Genomic DNA, 20959 nt, shown 5'->3' with positions numbered 1-20959 from the left:
AGTCTGCTGATTCTCAGCAGAAATTGCGGGGAGTAAATGGAGGCGTCTGGTGGAACCTTCCCGGGTCCCCGTCCTGTTATAGATTGCCCCAATTAATGCCCGTTCTGGGCTCCACTGAGAAGCCTTCTTCCTGTCCAGTTACTGTTAATAGATTTCTCATAAGTGGCTGTATTGTAAAAACCTCATAACTCAGTTTAATGCCCCCAATAAAATTATCTCAGGACGTCAGCCCTGAATCATTGGCAGTGCTGGGGATGAGGAGACCTGTCTCTCCTGTTTGCTGTTTATGCTTTCGCTCCACCTTGGCCCAGGGGACGTGGGAATAGGAGAGGGTAAACTTGTTCCCTCTTCCAGCACCTCCATCCACTTTCCAATCAGACTCGGCGTGTGCTTACGGAGTCAGCAAACACCGCGGTGCGGTGGGATAGACACCACGTGGGGGACGCTTAAGAGCGATAACCTGAGCCGTCTTCACCTCTGCCCTATGAAACATTATTCTTCCCATTTCTCAGGTGAGAAAACAGAAATGCAGAGAGGGGAAGTCACACAGCTGAGTTCATAAGCCAATCTCCTGATCCCATGACTCGCTGATGTTATGATCATTTTTCCTCTCTGTTTTCCCCCCTGAGAAATCAGATCGAGCCCTCTCTAGCACAGATGTGGTGAGGATTCAATGAGAGCATGTTTGTAATGACCTGAACCCGAGGTAGACCATTGTTGCCTTCCCTTTCTGCCCCCTGGGTCTCTATCATGTCCCGGCAGACCTTCCTTATGTGTGAACTCAGACCCTGGACAGGGATGGACACTCGTGCGGGAGGGGTGGGGAGGAGGGAGTGGAACCCAGCGGTGATGTCACCGATGTGCTTCTCCCGTGAAGGATGACATAGCGCTCATGCGGTGGCCCACTGGCCACTCTCTGGGGACTGCAGAGTCAGACAGAGCGGAACGGGTTGGGGCAGGGGGCAGGAGTTAAGAGTTCAGAGCTGTAGGGCTGGGCTGGGCTGCGGCTGCCTGCCCTGCGCACGTGGGTCCTGGCTCCAGAGAGAACATTTCTACCCCCAGAAGAACATTTCCCAAGACCCTCAGCTGTGAGGGGAGGCTGGAGGACAGCACTCTTGCTTATGGAGCGCCGACCATGGGCCAGGTGTGTGGCGGGCCTCTGCGGGAACCTAATTCAACATAGGAGCGCCCGTCCATGTATCGACCTTTCCCAGGTGAGGATACTGAGCTGGGCCCAAGTCTGTTTGACTCCAAAGTGCAGTCTGTCCTTCTGCAGCCTCTGCAGATCTGTCAGTCTGGCTGGGGAAGAGGGCTGGACACACCTTTTGCCTTGTACCGGCCACAGTCACAGGCGGCCTCTTCTATCTGGGCCTCTACTTCATCATTTGGAAAAGGACTGCAAATCGCATATCAAGACAGACGATGGGCTTGGGGATTGGGAACAGCTGGGTGCCAGCTCAGGCTCTGCCACTGGCCTGTGGTATGGCCCTGGGCCTCAGTCTTCTCATCTGTAAAGGACACACTATGGCTCCCACATGTTCAGACGATTCATAAGATAACGTGTGGAAGCTCCTGGCATGAAATAGGTGTTCGTGCAGACCAGTTCCCTCTCCTTTTCCCACCCTGGGCTCAGGAGGGACTGAGGGTCACGCACTTCATCCCCCAATGTCTGACACAAGACCGTAGGCTGAAATCCTGACCCACTGGAGAGACAGCGGCATCATCTAGTACCTTCTTGCCTTTTAAACTGGGCTTGTTTCCTCCTTCAGGCAGTCCTCTTAGGTGCTCCAACCCATTTGGTTGAAGAGCCTTCATCCTGCCCACGCACACTCCCTTCTGCTCCACACTTCCCCATAACACCTCAGTGTTGCACATCTGTCTCCCCAGCTGTCCTGGGCCTCAGGGGTGTGGATTAACTTTGATTCACACCTTCCGAAACCCCCATGCTTGGCACACATAGGTGTCCTGAGTAGGGCTGCAGAGAAAATAACAGGGGAAGTGAGAGAGTTGAGTGTGTGTGTGTGTGTGTGTGTGTGTGTGTAAGGGTACATGCATGTGGGAGTGTGAGATGTAAGCTCCTTGAGGACCAAGTTCCTTCTACCCAGTACCCAGCACAAGGCATGACGCCAAACATATCAAAAATGAAGAATGAAATATGAAGAATGAAGAATGAAATATACGACAGTCACTAAAATGCCCCACCTGCCTTCTGAGATTTCTGGAGGATCCAGTCACTGTCAAATCCCAGGTACACATGAGCTAGACTACAGAGAAGAGTCATTAGACACACTTCTAGACCGTTGACTGTGACCTCATTGATGTCTCATTAAGATCTTGTGAATCAGAGTTTATTTCCTCCCTACTGTGCAGGTTGGCAAGCTGAGGATCAGAGAGGGCCTTTATCTCCTCTAAAGTCACACAGCCAGCAAGAGGCAACCCTGAAGCCTGAGTCCACAGCCTGGGTTCTTTCCACCGCCATCAAGGGTGGACAGCCCCAGAGGAGAGCCCGCTCCCCAGGCCCAAGGCCCGGATCATAAACAATGGGAAAAACACAAGAGTGATGGCTTCTCATCCCGGGGGGAGCTGAAAAATGGGATTTACGAGGCCATTAATTACTTCCTCCTAATTAAATCAAAATTAAATGCGAGCAGAAGTACGTTTTCCTTATTAAAGACAATTAAACGGACAGCGCAGCTACGCAAATAAAATGAGTCCAGGATTTAAACGGAAAGCAAATCAAATAAAAAGCCTCCCCCCGGAATGAGGGGTCTGCTCACGCCTGTGCTACTCGTAAACCAGGAGTTCATCAATTTTCTTTAAATATTAGCAACTTAATTAAATCTGCTCTCCTCCCCACTTTAATCCTGCTGTATATCTAAAATAGATCTCACCGCCCACAGGAGTTGGTCATAAGTGCTGACCCCATAATTCTATCTTTTTGGAAAAAAAATTAAAAATCTTACAAAATCCACATCCAGCTGACAGAAGCCTCTGGGGAAATTACAGTTCGGAAAAGGGATTAGTCAAAGTACCCAGATTGTATGGAAATCTGGGAGGCTGCTTGGAGGGTGGGTATTGGGGGCAGGTGAGGGGAAGAAGTGGCCGGGCTGTCCACGGGGCAGGACTGGGGAGGGAGTTGTGGGTGTTGGGGCCTCGGTGACAATCACGGACCCCAGCGGTTCCTGCGGGTGCTGACAAGAGCGTGGCGGTGAGTGATGGAGAAGGCGCGTGTAAAATAGGTTACCGTTGGGCGCCCGGGGTTCACTCTGCGGATGGTGTTGTTGCTAAGCTACCTTTGGAATTCGACAAGGACGGATGCTCCGAGTGGCTCCCTGGGGCGGGGGACCGGGAAGAAGCGAATTCACTGAAACCGTGGAGAAGGCCTTTCCCCCAAAGAGCGAGAGACTGTGGTAAGAGTGAGTGTGTGTGTGTGTGTGTGTGTGCACATACAATCGCCTGCACAAAGGTGGGGCTCGGCTTGCAAGGGGACAGGTGGTTTTTAAAAGTGCAAACCCGTATTCCTCATATTCCAATTGCATACTGAGTGAGGGGTGGGCTAAGCGACCACCTCTCCCCGCCCCAACCCCCACCACTTGGGATGGAGAATCCTGGGACATGGGTTGCCCAGAAGGCTTCCAGGGTTTGGGGAAGGGGTTTGGGAGTGTCTGTGTAGCTGGGAGGCTCAAGCTGGTGGAAATAACAGGCGAGACCTAGAACTACAAAAGCTAACACCCAGCACAAGCCTGGTGCCAGGCGCTCGTTCTTCTTGGCTCTTGACCTATACCAGCTCAGTAATTCCTCACCACAGCCCTTTGAGGACAGGCTAGTAAAGGCCTCACTCAACAACAGATAAGGAACCTGAGGTTCAGAGAGGTTCAGTAATGTGCCCCAAATCAGAGAGATAATAAGGGGCAGAGCTGGGATCTGAGCCCCCAGCAGCTCTGGCTCCAGCTGGCCCCCTCGAACCACATGCTATATACCACTTTTCCGAAGGCAGTATGCTCTGGGCAAATGTTTGCAAAGAGATGGAAAATTCTCTTTCTTCCCTGCAGAGGTGCGCTCTGGGAAGAAGGGAGGGGGCCTCTGGGTGAAGATGATGGCAGAGGGAGATAACATGGTCATGGCAGCCATGAGGATGTTAGGAGAGGTTGCCCCAAGGAGAAGAAAGACACCCCGGTTTGGCACAATGCTTGGCTCATGGTCAAGGGCACTCACATTGCCCTGGGCCCCAAGCTGGTGTCCAGAAATCTGGTCTCTAGGGTTGGTTTTGTCACCGTATTGCTGGGAGACTTTGGTCTGATGTTCTCTGCCTCTGGCCTCAGTTTGCTGGTGTTATAATCAAAGGACTTCCTAAGGCCACCGACCCTGGTTCCCGGAGTTAGGGGTGGGGTTCCCCTTAGGTTGTTGAGATGCCAATGGCCAGGGAGCTACAGGCAATGTGCTGAGTCAGCAGTGGATTCTGCTGGTTTTAGGACTATTGGGGGATGGGGAGGCCTGGGAGCCCCAACTGCTGGGCAGACGACAGAGCTCAGGTATCTGACAGTACCAAGCTGACATTTGGGCAGATGTCTTTCCCTGCCTCTCTGGGGATTTCCTGGACTCAAGTCCACCTCCCAGGGCCGGACGTCTCAGAGATGTTAGGAGAATCAGACTGGGACTGGCCTCTGACACACACACAGGTTCAAGCCTTGGCCAAGTTGCTTGTCCCCTTTAGGACTTTGCCTTTTCTCAGTCTTGGTTTCCTTGCTCCAAAAGGGAATAATAATTTCTATCTTGCCGTTTACGGATTAAATGCGTCATATGAGAATAACAAGAAAACAACGAAGAACAGCTAACGTGACTGCGGTCTAAACACCATATATGCTGTCTTTTTCCTTAATCCTTTCAGCAACTCTAGGAAATGGGCTCTTTTAGCCCCCCATTACAGACGAAGAGACAGATTCAGGAGGTGACGTAACTAGTTCAAGGTAATACAGTCTGGGTTGGCAGAGGCAGGCCTTAAGTTCAGGTGCATCTGGCCCCAAGACCGCATTCTTAGTCTCCTCACCATCAGCTGCGGCCTGGCCAGACTTGGTCCCTCCTTCCCCATCCCCTCCGCCCTTCTGCCAGCTCCACCATCTCACTGCCCTGGCTGAAAGTCAGGAGCCACTAGTTTGCCAGGTGACCTTGAGCAAGGACATGGATGGAGAGGAAGGTAGCCAAGGACCAGGGATTACTGTGTCTAGACCAGAGAAAATCTAGGTTTCCTGCAAAACAAACCAGGAGATTTACATCAAGCCCTTCCTCCCCTCCCTGATCCCCGATCCCTTATCCCTGAGCCTCTGACCTGAGAAGGTTGATCAAACTTCCAATTCTCAGACCCATTAAGCACACAGGAAACTCCAGAGTTGTTCCCCTGACCCGTCTCTGCTGACCAAAACTTCCTGGAAGGCTGGCGGGCAGAAATCAGAGAGTTCCAGCACCCTCTACCTCAGTACCTCAACTGCTAACAAGTCTCTGACTCAGTCAGGCTCCCTCAGGCCTCCACGTCTTTGCACGGGTTATGTATGCCCTTTTCCTCATCAGCCCCATGAGCTCCTATTCATACATCAAAACCCTGCTCACGTGTGTTCTCCTCCATGAAGCCAGCCAACAGATACCATTTACTGAATGTCTGCTCGGTGCTAGGTGCCCACCGGTAAATCATGTATCAAAGCTCTCTGCTACTCTGGGGAGCCCCCAGATGGAAGAAGCTGGATCTTATTTGCCTCTGCCTCTCTGGCATTGCACCCATGAGGGGCTGAGAATTGAATGGCTGAACAAAAATCTCTCCCAGCTTCACATACTCCTAAGGCACAGATGCTTAGCCTCATTAACCATCATTCACTCAGTTTGAGAAAGTAGCTTTCATTCATTCATTCATTCATTCATTCATTCATTTAATACGAACAGTTTATGAACAATATGTGTGCTGAGTGCTGGATGTGACAGTGAGGAAAACAAACACTGTCTGATAGGAAATATATACATTAACTGCATAATCAAACACACACATGCATAATTAACTGTAATGAAGGAAAGCTATGGGGACGTTGGAAGGCATCGTGACAAGGATGGATGGCCATATCCAGTGGATCTAAGCCTGGTGTGGTCAGGCCAGCCTCTCTGGACAGGTGGCATTTGAGTGGAGACCTGAGTGTCAGTATAGATTAATCAGCAGAAGCAGGAGCAGGACTGACCTGTTCAGGGGGAGGAAATAACCCAAACAAAGGGAAGGGGCATTCGCAGGAGCAGAGCACTGTGAAAACGGTCAGAAGAGCCCTGGGCCTGAAACTCAGAGGAGTGTGCCAGGAGGTGAGGCTACAGGGGACCCAGATCTTTGCAGGCAACCCAGTGAAATTTGGACTTGACCCCAAGTGCATGGGAAGCTACTGAAGAATTCTAAGCAGAGTGGGGACAGTATATATGTGACATGATCAGATTTGCAAACTTGTTTCTACATTCTAGATGCATCCAGCTGTAAGACGGCCTGGGTTTACCTACTAGCTCTCTCGGCTCTGCTCTGAGATGCTCAGGGGAGGGGGATGGGAGGAGGGTTTGGGACAGGGAGGGACGAGCAGAGCGCGCCACCCTGCTGTCTGCCCCAAGCCGGGAGCGGGCTGGGAGGAGGGACCGGGGACTGGGACTTGGGGGAACCGGCTCCCTAGCGTCCCCGGGGTCCTGGGCGCGGGGCAGCGGGTGCGGGGGCCCACTTTACCTTGCCCACGTACAGGGGCTCGGTGCCCGTGTACTCCTCCACCACGAAGAACTGGTTCCACACCCAGCCGCGCTTCACGCGCCCGGCGCTCGGCGCGCCGTCCTGCCGAGCCCCAGGTGCCGCCGGCGCGGGTGTGCCCGCCGCCCACAGGCGTCCCGGCAGCAGTGGCGGCGGCGGCAGCAGCAGCAGCAGCAGCAGCGCGGGCGACAGCGCGGCTCCCGCCCGGAGCCCCCGACCGTCGGGCCGCGGCCTCATGCTTGGCCTGCACCGGGCCGGGGCCCAGGAGCCTGGACGGGAGGCACCGGGGCGTCGCCGCTCGGTGGCACGACGGAGCGGCACCACGTCACATGGTGGCTTCAGCGCGGCCGCCGGGGCGCCGCCCCCGACGGGGCACCCGGACAGGCCCGCCGCCCTGCGCGCCGCCCAGCGGCGGGGGCGCCCGGCTGCAGGGGGAGGGGGCGCGGCCGCACCCGGGGCATGGACGGCCCCCGGGGTCCCCGCCCGCGCCCCCCTCGCTGCCGCCTTGGCCGGATCACCAGGCGGCGCCTCCGCGGCTCCTGAGGCCGGTGTGCGCCATGGTCCCCGCGCAGAGGGGTGCTGGTAGGGGCCCGGCAGATCCCTGGAGGGCTAGGGGCGGTCCGACCTGGCCCGGAGCCTGCGAGAGAAACAAGAGAACATCAGAGGAGGCGCCTTGTGGGGGCAGGGCAGGTTGAGTGAACCTCTCGACATTTAGGCGTCTGTTAAACACCCGTTGTGATCCTTAGGGGTCCCCCACCTTCTTGGGCCTCCGGTCTAGTAGTTCTGCCCCTCCCCCACATACCCCCCAACTCCAGCCCTGGATGCTTCCTTTCAACTCCCATCACACACCTGTCCTCCCCCAACCTGCCCTCTTATGACCCCTGCCCAGCTTCTCCGGAGTCCTCCACCAGCCCTCAAGCCCACGGGAGCAGGGACCTTCCCAGCTGCCTCCCCTGACCCTGGCTGGCAATCTGTCCACCCTACCCCACCCCCTGGAAATCCCCCACCCTAGACAGGGAGCAGGACTTTCTAGAAGGGGTCTTAAAGGGCCCCCAGGACCCAAGCTTCCTGGGTGCACAGAGTCCCGCACCCAGCCTGTCACCCACATTCACACCTCCTCAAAGCAGGTGAGAGGTCATTCCACCCAACACAGAAGCCCAGGGAGGGCCCTCTGTTCTCTTGCTATTGCCGGCATGGGCCCCTTCAACGGTGGGTACCTGAACCCCAGGGGGCCTTGCGTGGAGGTTCCCTGAGTGACTGTGGGCAGGGCCGCAACCCCTCTGAGCTTGCCACAATGTCTCCACATTCTCCTAGAAAACCTTCCTTTTGCGCATCTGAGAGACACTGCTCCCCCTTCCTGGACCAGCACTGCTGTCCCCAGATCAATCCATCTCTCCTTCCCTCACCTCCATCAGATCCTGCTTTCAGCACGAAAGGATCTGAGGGACTAACTCCTACTCAAGCCATAATGATGAATAATGGCTTAATGTGGGTGTTTACAGGGGACAGCAATGCTGCTTTAATGGAGGGATTTCAGGCCCTGACAAGAGTGCGTGGAGGTGAGAGGCTCAGTCCCCACTCTTCTCCCCAAGCCCAGTTCAGCTCAGTGCAACAACTCAATTCCACTGAGCTCGGCCAGGTTTGGGCTGGAGGCTAGGACAGAGATAAATAAGCTTCTAGTTTAGCGGGGTGGGCGACGTAAGTGCAGGGTGGTGTGTGAGCAGAGCTCTAAGAAGGACTCGGGGAAGAGAGTGGGCACCGGTGTCTGGAAGGGGATGGTGGGTGGAAGGGAATCTGGGTTGCTTCTTGGAGGAGGGGGCTTCTGAGTGGTTGGGAAGAAAGGGATGGGCATCATGGCCAAGGAGTGTACAGGCTGCCTAGGGGGCATTTGGCTGGTTGGGAGAGTTCGGTTGCAAACATGGGGTGTGTGGCTCAGCAGGGGATGGATCAGGTCCTCTGGCAGAACAAAGAGGCGGCCAGCATCTTTGGGGCAGAAGAAATGTAATCCAGCAGCACAGCGGGCGGCTGTCCTGCCTTTAACTAAGTTGTGTCAGTCATAGCAACTGTGAGACTGGTTTTTTATACCCATTCTGCAGATGTCTGATTCTCCAGTGTTCCTTCCCCACATGGGCAAAGGAACTTCCTTAGAGAGGGGTTCAGAGTAGGGAGTCATCTGTTGGAAGGGGGGGATGGTGATGAGGTTAAAGCAGCATCTCAGGGCAGTGGGAAGGAGAAAACCTCACAGCCCCTAGGGAAGAGAGGAGGGAGGAGTCCCGAACATGGCACCATGGTGCTCCCTCTTTCCCTGCAGGCGGCACCCTGAACGAATGGAGGCCAGGAGGGCCCATGAGACTGGTGTGAGCGTCCCCAGTGCCCCGTCTCACCCCTTCCGCACCCACTCTGTGGGGCCTAGGCATAAAGGCAGAGCCAAGGGATGAGGTGCCCCCCCTCCCCTGGTGGCCCTGCTCTGCCATCCTGGAGATGTGCCGCCTCTGGGGATCCGGCTTTGATTCCCCACGTTACAGCCTGGGCCGGTTGTAATGAGGCTGGAGTTATGGGTGAGGAGGAGGCATCGCTCCGCAGCCTTCATTTCCTGGAGCTTATGACTTCCCTGCGGGCTCGGCAGGAACTGTTCCCCTGACTCCATCAGGCAGTTCCAGGACCCATCACAGCCCTGCAGGGATGCAGAGGGGAGGGGCTGGCGGGAGGGTGGGCATGGGGGGAGGCTGGGACCACGTCTGGGGAGAGCTGTGGGGGTGCAGGAGGTGGGAACAAGGGGCCATCCCCAGTGTTTGCAGGCACCCTGTTACTGCTCTTTCCTTCTCTCTCCCTCCTTCCTTTTCTTTCTTTACACCCCCTTTTCAAAGATTCTGTCATTCATTCATTCATCAAACATTAGCATCTACTACAAGTGGGGAGACAGAAATGCATGCGTTCATTCGTTCCTTCAACATACTTTCAAGACAGCAAGATACAATCAGTTCCTCAGTTATATATCAGGACAAAGATGCATTTCTCCTGGTTAGTCATTTACTCATTCAACAAATATTTACCACATCTCCCTGATGCCAGTGCCTGCATTGGGCACTAGGAACAAAGCAAGAAACAAAAAATCCTGGTCCTCACGGGGTTGAGCTTCTAGTTATAAAGGAAAGAAATCTACCATATAATTTCTGGGGGTGATAAGTGATGAGAAGGAATATAAAACAGGAAAGGGGGAGGAAGAGAATGATGGAAAGGCTGGAGTGGGTGTCTTATTATAGATGTGCTATCAGGGAGGGCCTGTCGGAGGAGGTGACATTTGGCTGATTTGGAAAGATGAGAAGGAGCTTGGCACAAAATGGTTCCACGCAGAGAGAATAGCACATGCAAAGGTCCAGAGGCTGGAATAAGCTGCAGAAGAACAAGAAGGCCACTGTGGCTTGTGCAGAACAAGAGCGTGGCTGAAGATGAATCAGGACTGAGGGACGCAGGCCAGATCAGGCCGAACTGGGAGAGGGAAAGCAGTTTGCATTATATTCTGTGTGTGCAGAGAAGTGCTTGGAGGAATTTAAGGAGGCAAAACCCACAGGAGACCGAAATGGTCTCTGGCCATAAGGGGATTTCATGATGGATGTCCTTCAACACAGGAGAGCCAAGCACAGCACAGTGGGGCACAGCGGATGGACTGCATTGTAGAGAAGGTGGCTCTTGAAGTCATAGTGAAAGAAGGATTTGGACATGCGGGACTTGGGGTGTGGGGAAGAGAAGGAGCTCTCTGTGGAAGGACTGCCTGGGGCAAAGGCCAGCGGTCGAATCCCACTTTCGAGAGGGGCAAAGTGGAATCCAGAATGTTGTCCAAAGTTGCATAGGATGCTTGGTGGCCGAGTGTGGTGTGGAACCCAGGCTCGGATTCCACTGGGTGTAGGGCACCTTTGAGGGAACAAGAAAAGTCGCCCCTCTCAGTGGTGCAGCCCAGTGCCAGGGGCCACGCTTGGCAGGACCTGGGTGGCTGCATCCCACTTGGCTGGTCCCACAGGATGGGTTGAGGGGCAGAGCCTCCTAGCCCTGCCTCTCCCTCCTCCCCAGTCCGTCCCACCTGTAACCAGGCCTGCTGGTCACCTGCCAATTCACAGCTCTGCCTGGCTCTGCCAGGCCTTCTGCAGACAGTTCAGCCTCCTCTCTCCCTCCCTTTCTCCTTTTCCTGCTCCAGCTGCGTTTTCTGAGTGGTGTAACTGCAGGACCCTATCCTGGCCTTCAGTCCTTCAGGGGAGGGTGCTGAGGAGACTTGGGCCTGCCGTGGGATCTGCCAGGCCTTCCCAGGAGATCATGAGCATGTTGGTGGCTTTCTCTGGGCCACAGGTCTCAACCTACTGCACAGCTGTTTCATCCTATGGGATTAAATGTCAAGCACAATAAATGTTGGCTTTGCCCTCTCCACTCTCCAGCCTCAGCTCCTCTGATCTGTGTGTTCTCACCACCTCGTAGGCCTACGTGATTCCTATGTGCATGCAGGCCTGTGTCTACAGTCATGGAAGTCATTCATTCTGTAGGCATTTGTGAGTTTCCACTCTGCACCGTTCTAGGCAAAATGAAAAGAAATGGGTAGAGTCTTACCCTTGCAAGAATAATGGGGGACAGACAATAAACATATAAATAAATAACATGACAGTTTGTGGTAAATGCTGTAAAGAAAAACAAAGCAGGGTAAGGGGCATGGGAAGTGCTAGAGTGGAGGGAGATTTGTTCTCTCTCTCTCTCAATCATCTATTATAAATGACAGTTTATAGAAGGTGGTCAGGGAAGGCCTCATGGCTAAGGTGACATTTGAACAGGGATCCAAAGTTAGGGAAGGAGGGAGCTCTGCACATCGCTGGGAGAAGAAAATTCCAGACTGGGGGAACAGCAAGTGCAAAGGTCCTGAGGTCAGTGCATGTTTGGTGTGCAGGAGGAACAGCAAGGAGCCCCTTGTTGCTGAAGTGGAGTGATGGGGTGTGAGTAGCAGGAGATGGGGTCAGAGAAAATATGGAGGGGGGCATCAGCGTTTGCAGGGTCTCCTTTGGGTTTTTACTGTGAGATGGGTCCCCTACCCTGGAAGGGTTTGAGCAGAACAATGGCATGATCTATTTCTATTTTAAAAGATCACTGTGTCTAGCTTTTGTGTTCAAAATAGGGGGAAGCTGGGGGCCCATTTCAAGAATGCAGACAAGAAGTGAGGGTGTCTTGGACCAAGGGGGAGCCGTGGAGGTGCCAAGAAGTGAAGCTGTGCCGTGGGCTACGTTGTGGGTCCGAGAGGGGATGCCAGGGAAAGAGAAACCAAGCATGGTCATCAAGCCGCCTCAGTAAGGGGAATGGTGAGGTTTCCTCTCCCCAAGCTGAAGGCAGCTGTGGGCAGAGCAGACATGGAATGTGTTCCATTCAAATGCCTCTTAGATATCCAGTAGCCACATGGAGCAGGCCAGGGCACCTAGAGTCAGGAGCCCAGGATGGGGTGCCTGGCTGCAGGGGCACATCTGGGAACTTGGATGATATTTAGAGATGAGTTCGGACAAGCCCATGAAGGCTTGAGTGCAAGTGGAGAAGAGACCCAGCACCTTCACTACAGAGTTCAGGGAGGTGAAGACGGCCACGTGAAGGAGGCTGAAGAGGAGGGAAGAGAAAGGCAAGGGAGGAGTGGCACGGAGAGAGGAGTTCTCTTGGAAGCCCACGGAAGACCGTGCTGGAAGGAGGAGGGGTCATCTACTGTGCAGACTGCTCTGTCGGGTGCGTGACCATCTGCCTAGCTTTGCCTGTGACAGTCCAGCTTTACATCTGTGGTCCCGGCATCATGGCCAATAGTGTCCCACCCCTCTTCTCCCAGTTTAGATGATGAATTTTATGGTCATCCTCCTGCCAGGTCAAGTCAGATGTGGACTTTGAATTGACCGTTGGTTTCAGCAACATGGAGGTCATGGGCGGCCTTGATCAAAGCTAGTTTGGAGGCATGGGGGTGTGCAGGCTTGAATGGAGTGGGTTCAAGAGAGACTGGGAGTCAGGGAGGCAGAGACACAGGTGGGGGTGGGTGAGAGTCCCTTTGGGGATTTTTTGAAGATTCCTTTTCCCTGCTCCCCCAGCCCCCACCCCTAGCTGAGCAGTCCAGGGTTTTGTGGTATATAAAAGAGAGGGATGGGAAATATAGATTAGCCAATTGCTAACAGCCAATTCATTTCTTGTTTCAATTCTGTTTCAATATTCACTCCCAAACTTTGCCATGTGCTCTGCTCCGCCTCTGTGAACACTGCTTAGTCTAAACAGAGGAGAATCATTCCTCTCTCCCCACCAGTGATTGGTTTAGAAAGTATCACATGACACAATTCAGGCCAGTGAGATCTAAAGGGATAACTGTTGGAGAGCTTCTGGGAATTGTTTTTTGTTCTCTAAAAAGAGATGCCTTTTGGCCCCTGGGTGGCTCAGTAGGTTAAACATCTGACTTCCTGGGGTCCTGGGATCAAGCCCTGCATCAGGGTCCCTGCTCCACAGGGAGCCTGCTTCTCCCTCTGCTGCTCCCCCTGCTTGTGCTCTCTTTCTTTCTCTCTCAAATAAATAAAGTCTTTTTAAAAAATCATAAAAAGACATGGTTTGAGGAGAAACTTTTCATTTTCTGCATGTCTGAGGAGGTGATGGCTGGAGATATAGCAGCCATTTTGGAACAACGAGGGAAGCCACTACCCTTAAGAGACCACAGGGACTTACTAAGAAGGATGGTACAAATCTGTGGCTTGGATAATGTTGGTGAACCACTGGCTTTACCCATTTTGGGCCTTGAAGATCCAGTTCCAGCTCCTACTTTCTCCAGATTCATTCACTTTCCTCTGAACTCCCTCAGACCCATCTGGGTGAGTCTTCTCTGGGGTTTGGTGTCACTTGTGATGGCAAGTTCTGGAGGACAGAAGCCATGACTCTCCTTTCTTCCATCCCTCCCTGCTCCTTCCCACACATGCCTGGCAGGGCCAAGCATAGAGCTGGACGCTGGAAGGAACTCTGGAGGGTCTCGCCTCAGATAGATACTGGGAGCTGCCTGGGCAACATTCTTTACCTCTCAGAGAGGACCTGCCAGCCTTGCTGATTTACTGTGGCCTCATCTATGCTCTGGGCATCACTGTCACTGTCCACACTGTGTCCTTCCAGAGTCTAGGCTGGGTGGCCTGCGTGTCCTTTCTTGGTTTCTCAAAACCCTGGTATCATTGCTGCCAAGGCTGTATGACTGCCAGCTAGAGGCTCTGGGCCCTCCTTTGTCATCTGGCCGTCTCCCTGGGGACAGAGGAAGGGCTTCTCATCCTACCCATCTGCATTCATTTCCTAGCCTCTCTGTCTGCCAAGACCAAGAAGGGCTGGGGACAGTGACCCACAGGCAACATAAAGCAGGGGACACTTCATGGTGCAGACTGGACCTCCTCACGTCTGCCTCCTCCCTAAAGTTCCTGACCATCTTCCCAGCCCCTCTCTCTGGGGCAGGATTTAACATTCAGGGGAACTACGATGATGAGGTCCAAAGTCAGACCAGGCTTTGAGTCCCAGTTCGGTTACTGCATGTTTGACCTTGGTCATGTGCTCCATTTCTCTGAGTCTCTGTTTTCTCATCTGAAAAGTGGGGCTAACGGGACTTCTCTCCTAGGGTCCATGTGAGGATTCGCGGGGATGAGGCACGTGGGGATCTATGGCGTCTGGCAATAATATTAGCTGACGGGAGAATACTGACCATCGTTCTCATTTCTGGTTACCTGACAGCTGCTTACTGGACCCCCACTTTGTACCAGGTGTCCTGACCAGGTAAAAGACTTCGCAGATACTTGTCTGCTTATTCCTTTATTCACTCATGCGGTTATTTAACAACTGCCCTGGGGCCCACAAGCACACCTTATTCCAAGAAGAGTGAAGGCTTGTCCGGGTCAGGGCTGTCCCCCCCCCCCCGCCCCCCCTACCCCCGCCTCCAGCTCCAGTGGTGAGGCGGGGCTGCCAGCAGCAGCTGGGCCTGGCAACCTGGCTCTTGTCTGCCCTGTCTGAGTCCCCAGGGGCCCTGTGCCTGTTGGATCCTGAGCCTGGAGCTCTGCACTTGACTGCTTTCTTCTCCCTGGGGGAAAATTATCTCTCCAGCTCAGTGCTCTCCCTTCAGGCCAGAAGGGATCCTAGTGCAACGGGGAACTGTTGAGGCGTTGTCCAAGGGCTGCCTTGTCTCTGCTCACCTCTCTTGCCCCGCCCCCACCCCCCCAGGTGGAGGGCACCATGAAGCCCTAAACTAGAGTGCAGACTAGTGATTGCCTGGTGTGCCCTGGCATGCGTGAACACACGTGTGCCTCTGTGTCAGTAATGATGCGTGCTCTGCAGCCCTGCACACTGGAAACGCTCCCTAAGTGTGGGGTGAGGCACCGGGTGGGAGTCTGCTCTGTGTGGGCTGAGCCCATGGGCTATTTCTGGGGCCGTGGGTGTGATGCCATGTCCTCTAAGCTCAGCAGTGTACTGCTGGGGTGGGGTGGACTTGTATATCTGAGTGTGTTGGTGTGTGGGGTCGGGACCTCCCAAAGCTTCTGGGCTTGATAGCTGGACCATCACCTAGGGGGGCAAAGGTGGGAGATCAGGGGAGAGGGGATGAGCACAGTTGGGGCTATACCCACGCCATTCCCACAGTCACCCCACCTGCAAAGGCTGCTCCAAGGACCCCCCCCCAGTCTTGTCCCCTAGTCTCTACTGAGCACAGGTATGTTTTTGTGAAGACCAGCTCAGTCTGGAAGGTTCTCCAGTTCAAAACCTTCCCTGACTGCCTTTCACCTTCGAGATAAAGTTAGTTACCACTCATTAGTTACCCTCCAGAGTCAAAAAGGGTTCTTCGTGCTCAAAACACGTCCACATAACCCTTCGAGGCAGGTAATCTTCTTTGCCCTCATTTGCCAATGAGCAAACTGAGGCAGAAAGAGCTGGGGTTTGAGCCCTGGGCTGTCAGCTCCAAGGCTTGTACTGTTAGCCACTCCGCCCACGGCTGCCCAAGGCCCTGTGAGATCTGGACGTGCCCACGCTATGTGATTGCCACCGCGTCTTCTCCTGTGCCCGTCTGCTGCGCAGGGGCTCCACCCACTGTTCCCTACTTGCATGCCTCGGGGCCTTTGCCCCTGCCAGGAATCTCATCTCCTTTGCGGCCTCATGCCCAACTCTGGCCCACCCTCCCGTGCCCAGACCACTTGCCTTCTCCTCCTTGCGGTCTCTCTGCCTCCTCCCACAGACCCCTACAAGCTCACTCATCAGAGCCCTGGCTCAGAACCAAATTCTCCCTGAATTGGCCTCAGCAGCCTGCGGGCTGGCTCTGGGCGCCTCCATTACCACTCTATGCCCTTGGATCCATACCTCTGTGCTGTGCTCTGAGTGGGCGCTACTGAATGTATGTGGGCATGGATGAAAGAATGCATGGATGGACGGACAAACAGAAGGACAGATGATGGGGCTGCCTGGTTACTGCCACACTGCCCTCCCCCAGAATGCTCTGCGATGGCACTGTTTCCTTTTGCTTCATCTGCTTACTGAATCATCAAATATTTATTAAGCGCCTACTGTATGCCAGGCACTGTGCTAGTGGCTAAGTATGGAGCAGTAGGTGAATCGAAGTCCGTGGGCCATGGCTTTCCATTGTGTGTGTATGTATGAGTGATGTTCACTAATCCAGTAATGTCACAGGTAAATGTACAAAGTTCCACAACCACAAAGTATAAGAATCCCTGCACTTTGCAGGGCACACAATCTCATTAGGGACGGATGGGGCCGGTGAGAGGGCTGTCCCCTGAGAAAGGGGTTTTGAGCTGAATCTTAAGGAGGAGAAGACAAACAAGTTGTGAGTAACAGACCCAGCAAAGCCCCATTCCAGGGCCTGTAAGCTCAGGGGCCAGAGCACAGCGTCGGGGGCGAGACCACTTACAAGCAGCGTAAGGACTTTAGATTCTGGCTCAAGAGCCATGGGAAGGGATAGAACGCGGGAAATGTGATCAAATTTGTGTTTTCAAGATCGCCGAGTCTGCCACGTAAAGGCCACATGGCTGATGTGCAGGACAGGAAGCCGGGGACCAGTGAGCAAGGTGGTGACAGTGTTGCCAGAAGTTGGGGGAGGGGGCTCAGACCAGGGAGGCCACCGTGGAGTGGGGAAGAGGTGACAGATAGGATATGTTTAGGAAGCAAATAGACCAGACCTGGCAATGGATCAGACATAGTGAATGGGGGTGGCCAACATCAAGAATGACTCGGGGCTTTTGTTTTGTTCTAGCTGATGTCTATTGATCACCTGCTAAGAGCCTTGCTTTGGGCCCCACCTTACCTACTGCTCACAATAATTCCTCCCCTTCACATCTCACTTGCCTCTGGGAAGGCTGAAGGGGCAGTGGGACCCAGTGGGGTTTGTCCCAAGCCTTGCTCCTCTGGGGAAACAGCCCTGGCGGATATAAGGAATTGAAGGCAGAGAGGAAGGCAGGTTGCATATGTTGAGCAGATACCGAGTCAGTGAGAATAAGGACAGACAGCATTACTATATTGTGCTTTTACTGTGTGCCAGGCGTGGTACCATCCAATCAGCTAATCGTAAGAGGTAACACTTAGTTCTATGCAGAGCACTTTAATGTCACTGGTCTGATTGAATTCCCCCAACTCACAGCTCTCTTCAAGAAAGCACAGCAGCTCAGAGAGGTTGAGGGACTTGTCCAAGGTCACACAGCTAGCTGGTGGTAGATCTGGAATTCAAACAGGCTGCCACAGGGGAGGGAAAGGAGGATGGGCAAAAGGGGTGCGTGGTGACTGCGGGGAAGGACAGGCTTGCGTTCGGCTCTGAGCGGGAACCATGCCCTTCCCCACGCCCCAGCTGGGGAAGGGCATGGTTCCTGACTCCTGACAAAGTTCACCCTATGCCTGTGTCTCTTCTCAAGCCCCAGCCTCCCATGCAAGCGATGTACACACAGGTACATGCACAAACACACGCACACACACACACACACACACATCCACACACATGCCCCTTGGCTGCCACTGCTTGCCTACCCAGGGCTGACCTGCCCAGAACCTTCCACCCCAGATGCCCCCGGCCTGCACCTGTCTCCCCGCCCCGCACCCGCCCTGCCCCCGCCTGCCGGTGCCGCAGGCAGGGTCCGCTGTACATCATGTTGACAGTAGAAATTACATCCCGGGCTGCTGTTTTACACCGCGTCCTGTCAGAACTCACCGCAGCCCAGTGATCAGGACAAATTGAATACCATCCTGGCCGTGTCAATATTTATTCCATTTTACAAACGCGGCCGGATGGGGGACAGGGCCCTGCTGTGGTACCAGCCAAGCATGGCCCCAGGAACCCCTTCTCCCTCTCGCGCCGGAGCCGCCTCGCCTGTTCTCCCTCCTCCGTTCTCCCTCCTCCTCTTTCATCGGTGGAAATCGTGAAATTCAACATTCCTGCCCCAAAGTGCCCAAATCATCAATGCGGAGTTTAACAAATGATTAAACAAAGTAATTCAGGTATGGTACTTAGCACAGAAGTCAGTGGTCACTGATAGAAAAGGAAACCTGTGGATCCACCTGTCCATTAAAATACCCAAAATGGGCCCCCCTTTTTAGGATTCCTCTGCTCTGTCCCCCTTTTTTAGGAGCCCCCTGCTGTGTCCCTCCCTGACAGCGACCCCTTGCTTTCCTCCCTCCTGGCTTGTATGATAACTAGTTCCTGGCCTTTCCTTATAGTTTATCACCCCATTATGACCTCCTAAAGTCTCAGTTTAGTTTTGCTTGTATTTGAGCCCGACGCAGGTGGAATCCTCTTTCGCATTTTGCTTCTTTTTTTCAGCATTATGTTTTTGAGATTTGTCTCTGTTCCTGCACACATTCCTTTTCACTGCTGTATAGTACTCCAGGGCATGGATGCACTATGGCCTCTACCTCTGTTCTAGCCATGTTCCTTCTTCCTCTCTTTCCCACTTCATTCTGCTCTTCTAGTCAGTGACTCCCTCCCCTTCCACCTCCTTCTCCCCTGCCCCACCTCCTTGATGGTCTGTCCACTTCATCGGCTCGCACAACATGATCCCAGCTCTGCCATCTAAGTAGGGGCCCAGTGCCCGCTCTGGGTCTCTCCCTCCCCCACCCAGTTCCTGGAACACGGGCTCCAGCCGGAGGAAGGGTCCCCCAGACCTGAGCCTACAATAGCTTATTTGTTGTAGCGGATCCCTGGGGCAGAGATGGGGCTCGCCAGCAGAGACCCTGCCCTGGAGCACCAGCTGCCGCGCTAGCAGCGTTGGGAGAGGGGGACTCACCTCTCACCCTCCCAATGGTCAAACACTACCCTCTGGCCTAGGGTTAGAACTGAGGGGGCCCCAAGTGGCCCTGCTGCTGTCCGTAGGATGCACAAAGAGCGGCAGGGAGAGAGGGCCTGGGCTGGACAAGGGCCAAGCCCCGTCCTCGGCTCTGCTCACTCAGTCCCGTGCAGCACCCACCTGCGCCTAGCGGTGAGTCTCACCCCACCCCCAACAAGAGAGGAGAGCAACAGACTGTGGGGGCCCCATAGGGTAGGGGGCCTTCCAAAGAGTCCCTACAGACCCTGCTTCTGTGCCCCAGGAGCACATCTGATATATTTCATCTGTCTCCCTGAGTCCCTGCTCTGTCTTGGAGCTGCTCTGATGATGACATATTCAGGGTAGTTAATTTTTATTACAGCCCGAGCAGATGACATTAAGGAATCTGTCCCTTTACAGTACAGGAGAACGCTCTCCAGACTGGAAGGCGAGCGGACAAGGTTAGGACTTGGCTTTGATCCTGCCATGCTGGGTGACCTTGGGCAAGTCCCCGCCCTCTCTGGGCTTCTTTACAAGGAAAGGTCAAACTGTGATTTCCAGGGGTCATCAGAGGACCAGCGTCATGCTGGCAGTGTAACAAGGCAGACTTGTTCAAAATGCACATCCCCGGGTCCCCGGAGCATCTGGCTCAGGAAGGATGATAGTAATGCTAATAGGGCAACATTTATAGGGCACCAGGTACACCGGTGCTGGAAGTAAGAAGCTGTGCTTACTGACCACCGTGCTAAGCACGTTACACGAGTTCCCTTGCTTGCTCTGTGCCACAGGCTGATTACTGTTTTACAGAGGACAAAGTCGGGCCACGGAGAGGTAAAGGAGCTCACTCCGGGTTACAGCCAGCAAGTGGGGAAGCCAGGCCCTGAACGACGAAAGTCTGAGCCTGTCCTCCGTCTGGGATAGCTCCCGGGCACATTCTGATGACAGCCTGGGAGCCCTGGGCCAGGTGGTCAGGAAGGGGCATAATGGAGACCCAGCACGGGGCACCTGCCGTGAACAGCATGACCTCGTGGTGAGTGATCAGGACGTGTATGAAGTCACCCCCCACACACATACAACCCGCATGAGCTCTTACGGCTCATTCTCTAGGCCAACCTCACACCACGCTCGTGAGATAGGCTTTGGCCTCTCCTGCTACTGAAGAAAACCAGAGACGAGGAGAGGTCTTGCTGTAGCCCACGTGGCTGAGAGTCCAACTCCGAAGCCATGGGCTTCCACCCTAGCACGCTGCTACCGTGACCCCCTATCCTCTGCACCTGCTAACAGAGGCTGAATCACACCCCCAACCCTCTGGGCCTCGGTCTTCCCAGCTGTGAAATGGAGCTGTTGCATGCACGTTCTATCTCTCTCAAATAAATAAGTACACTTTAAAAACAAAATAAAATAAAACAAGCCTCGGGCACCTGGGTGGCTCAGTGGTTTAAGCCTCTGCCTTCAGCTCGGGTCGTGGTCTCAGGGTCCTGGGATCGAGCCCCACATCGGGCTCTCTGCTCAGCGGGGAGCCTGCTTCCCCCTCTCTCTCTGCCTGCCTCTCTGCCTACCTGTGATCTCTCTCTATCAAATAAATAAATAAAAATCTTAAAAAACAAAACCAAAAACAAAAACAAGCCTCCTCCTCATGATGCAAGGCCTCAGGTCTGGCTCCCTGGAAACGGGCCCCGGGGTGGAGATTCGCCTGCAGGAGGTTTACTGGGGAGAATTGTGGGGAATAGTGCGGAGGGGGTGAGAAGGAAGTTGAACGGTGATGCTGTCCCAGCAGAGGCCTTAGCCGGTCCACGGACATAGAGAGCAGCGATGCTCCCCACTGAGGGAAGGGACCCAGCCTTCGAATCTATGCATCTACAGGACACTTGACGTGGGCTGCCCACTCCTCCAGAGGGGATGACCTTGA

At 54.1% G+C, this 20959-nt stretch overlaps 1 protein-coding gene across 1 annotated transcript in view; it reads right to left on the bottom strand.

Moving 5' to 3' along the window:
- CDH22 (cadherin 22) overlaps positions 1-6991 on the bottom strand; it is a 67673-nt gene extending 60682 nt beyond the window's left edge. Inside the window, exon 1 of the mRNA XM_044262300.1 lies at positions 6737-6991. Coding sequence (XP_044118235.1) covers positions 6737-6991 — 255 coding nt within the window. The remainder of the gene's footprint in view (positions 1-6736) is intronic.
- Between the last annotated feature and the right edge of the window lie 13968 nt (positions 6992-20959).

Source organism: Neovison vison, chromosome 8 (assembly GCF_020171115.1).
Source record: "Neovison vison isolate M4711 chromosome 8, ASM_NN_V1, whole genome shotgun sequence".
Lineage (NCBI taxonomy): Eukaryota > Metazoa > Chordata > Mammalia > Carnivora > Mustelidae > Neogale > Neogale vison.
The sequence above is the reverse complement of the archived record's forward strand: the minus strand, read 5'-3'. Positions and strand labels throughout refer to the sequence as shown.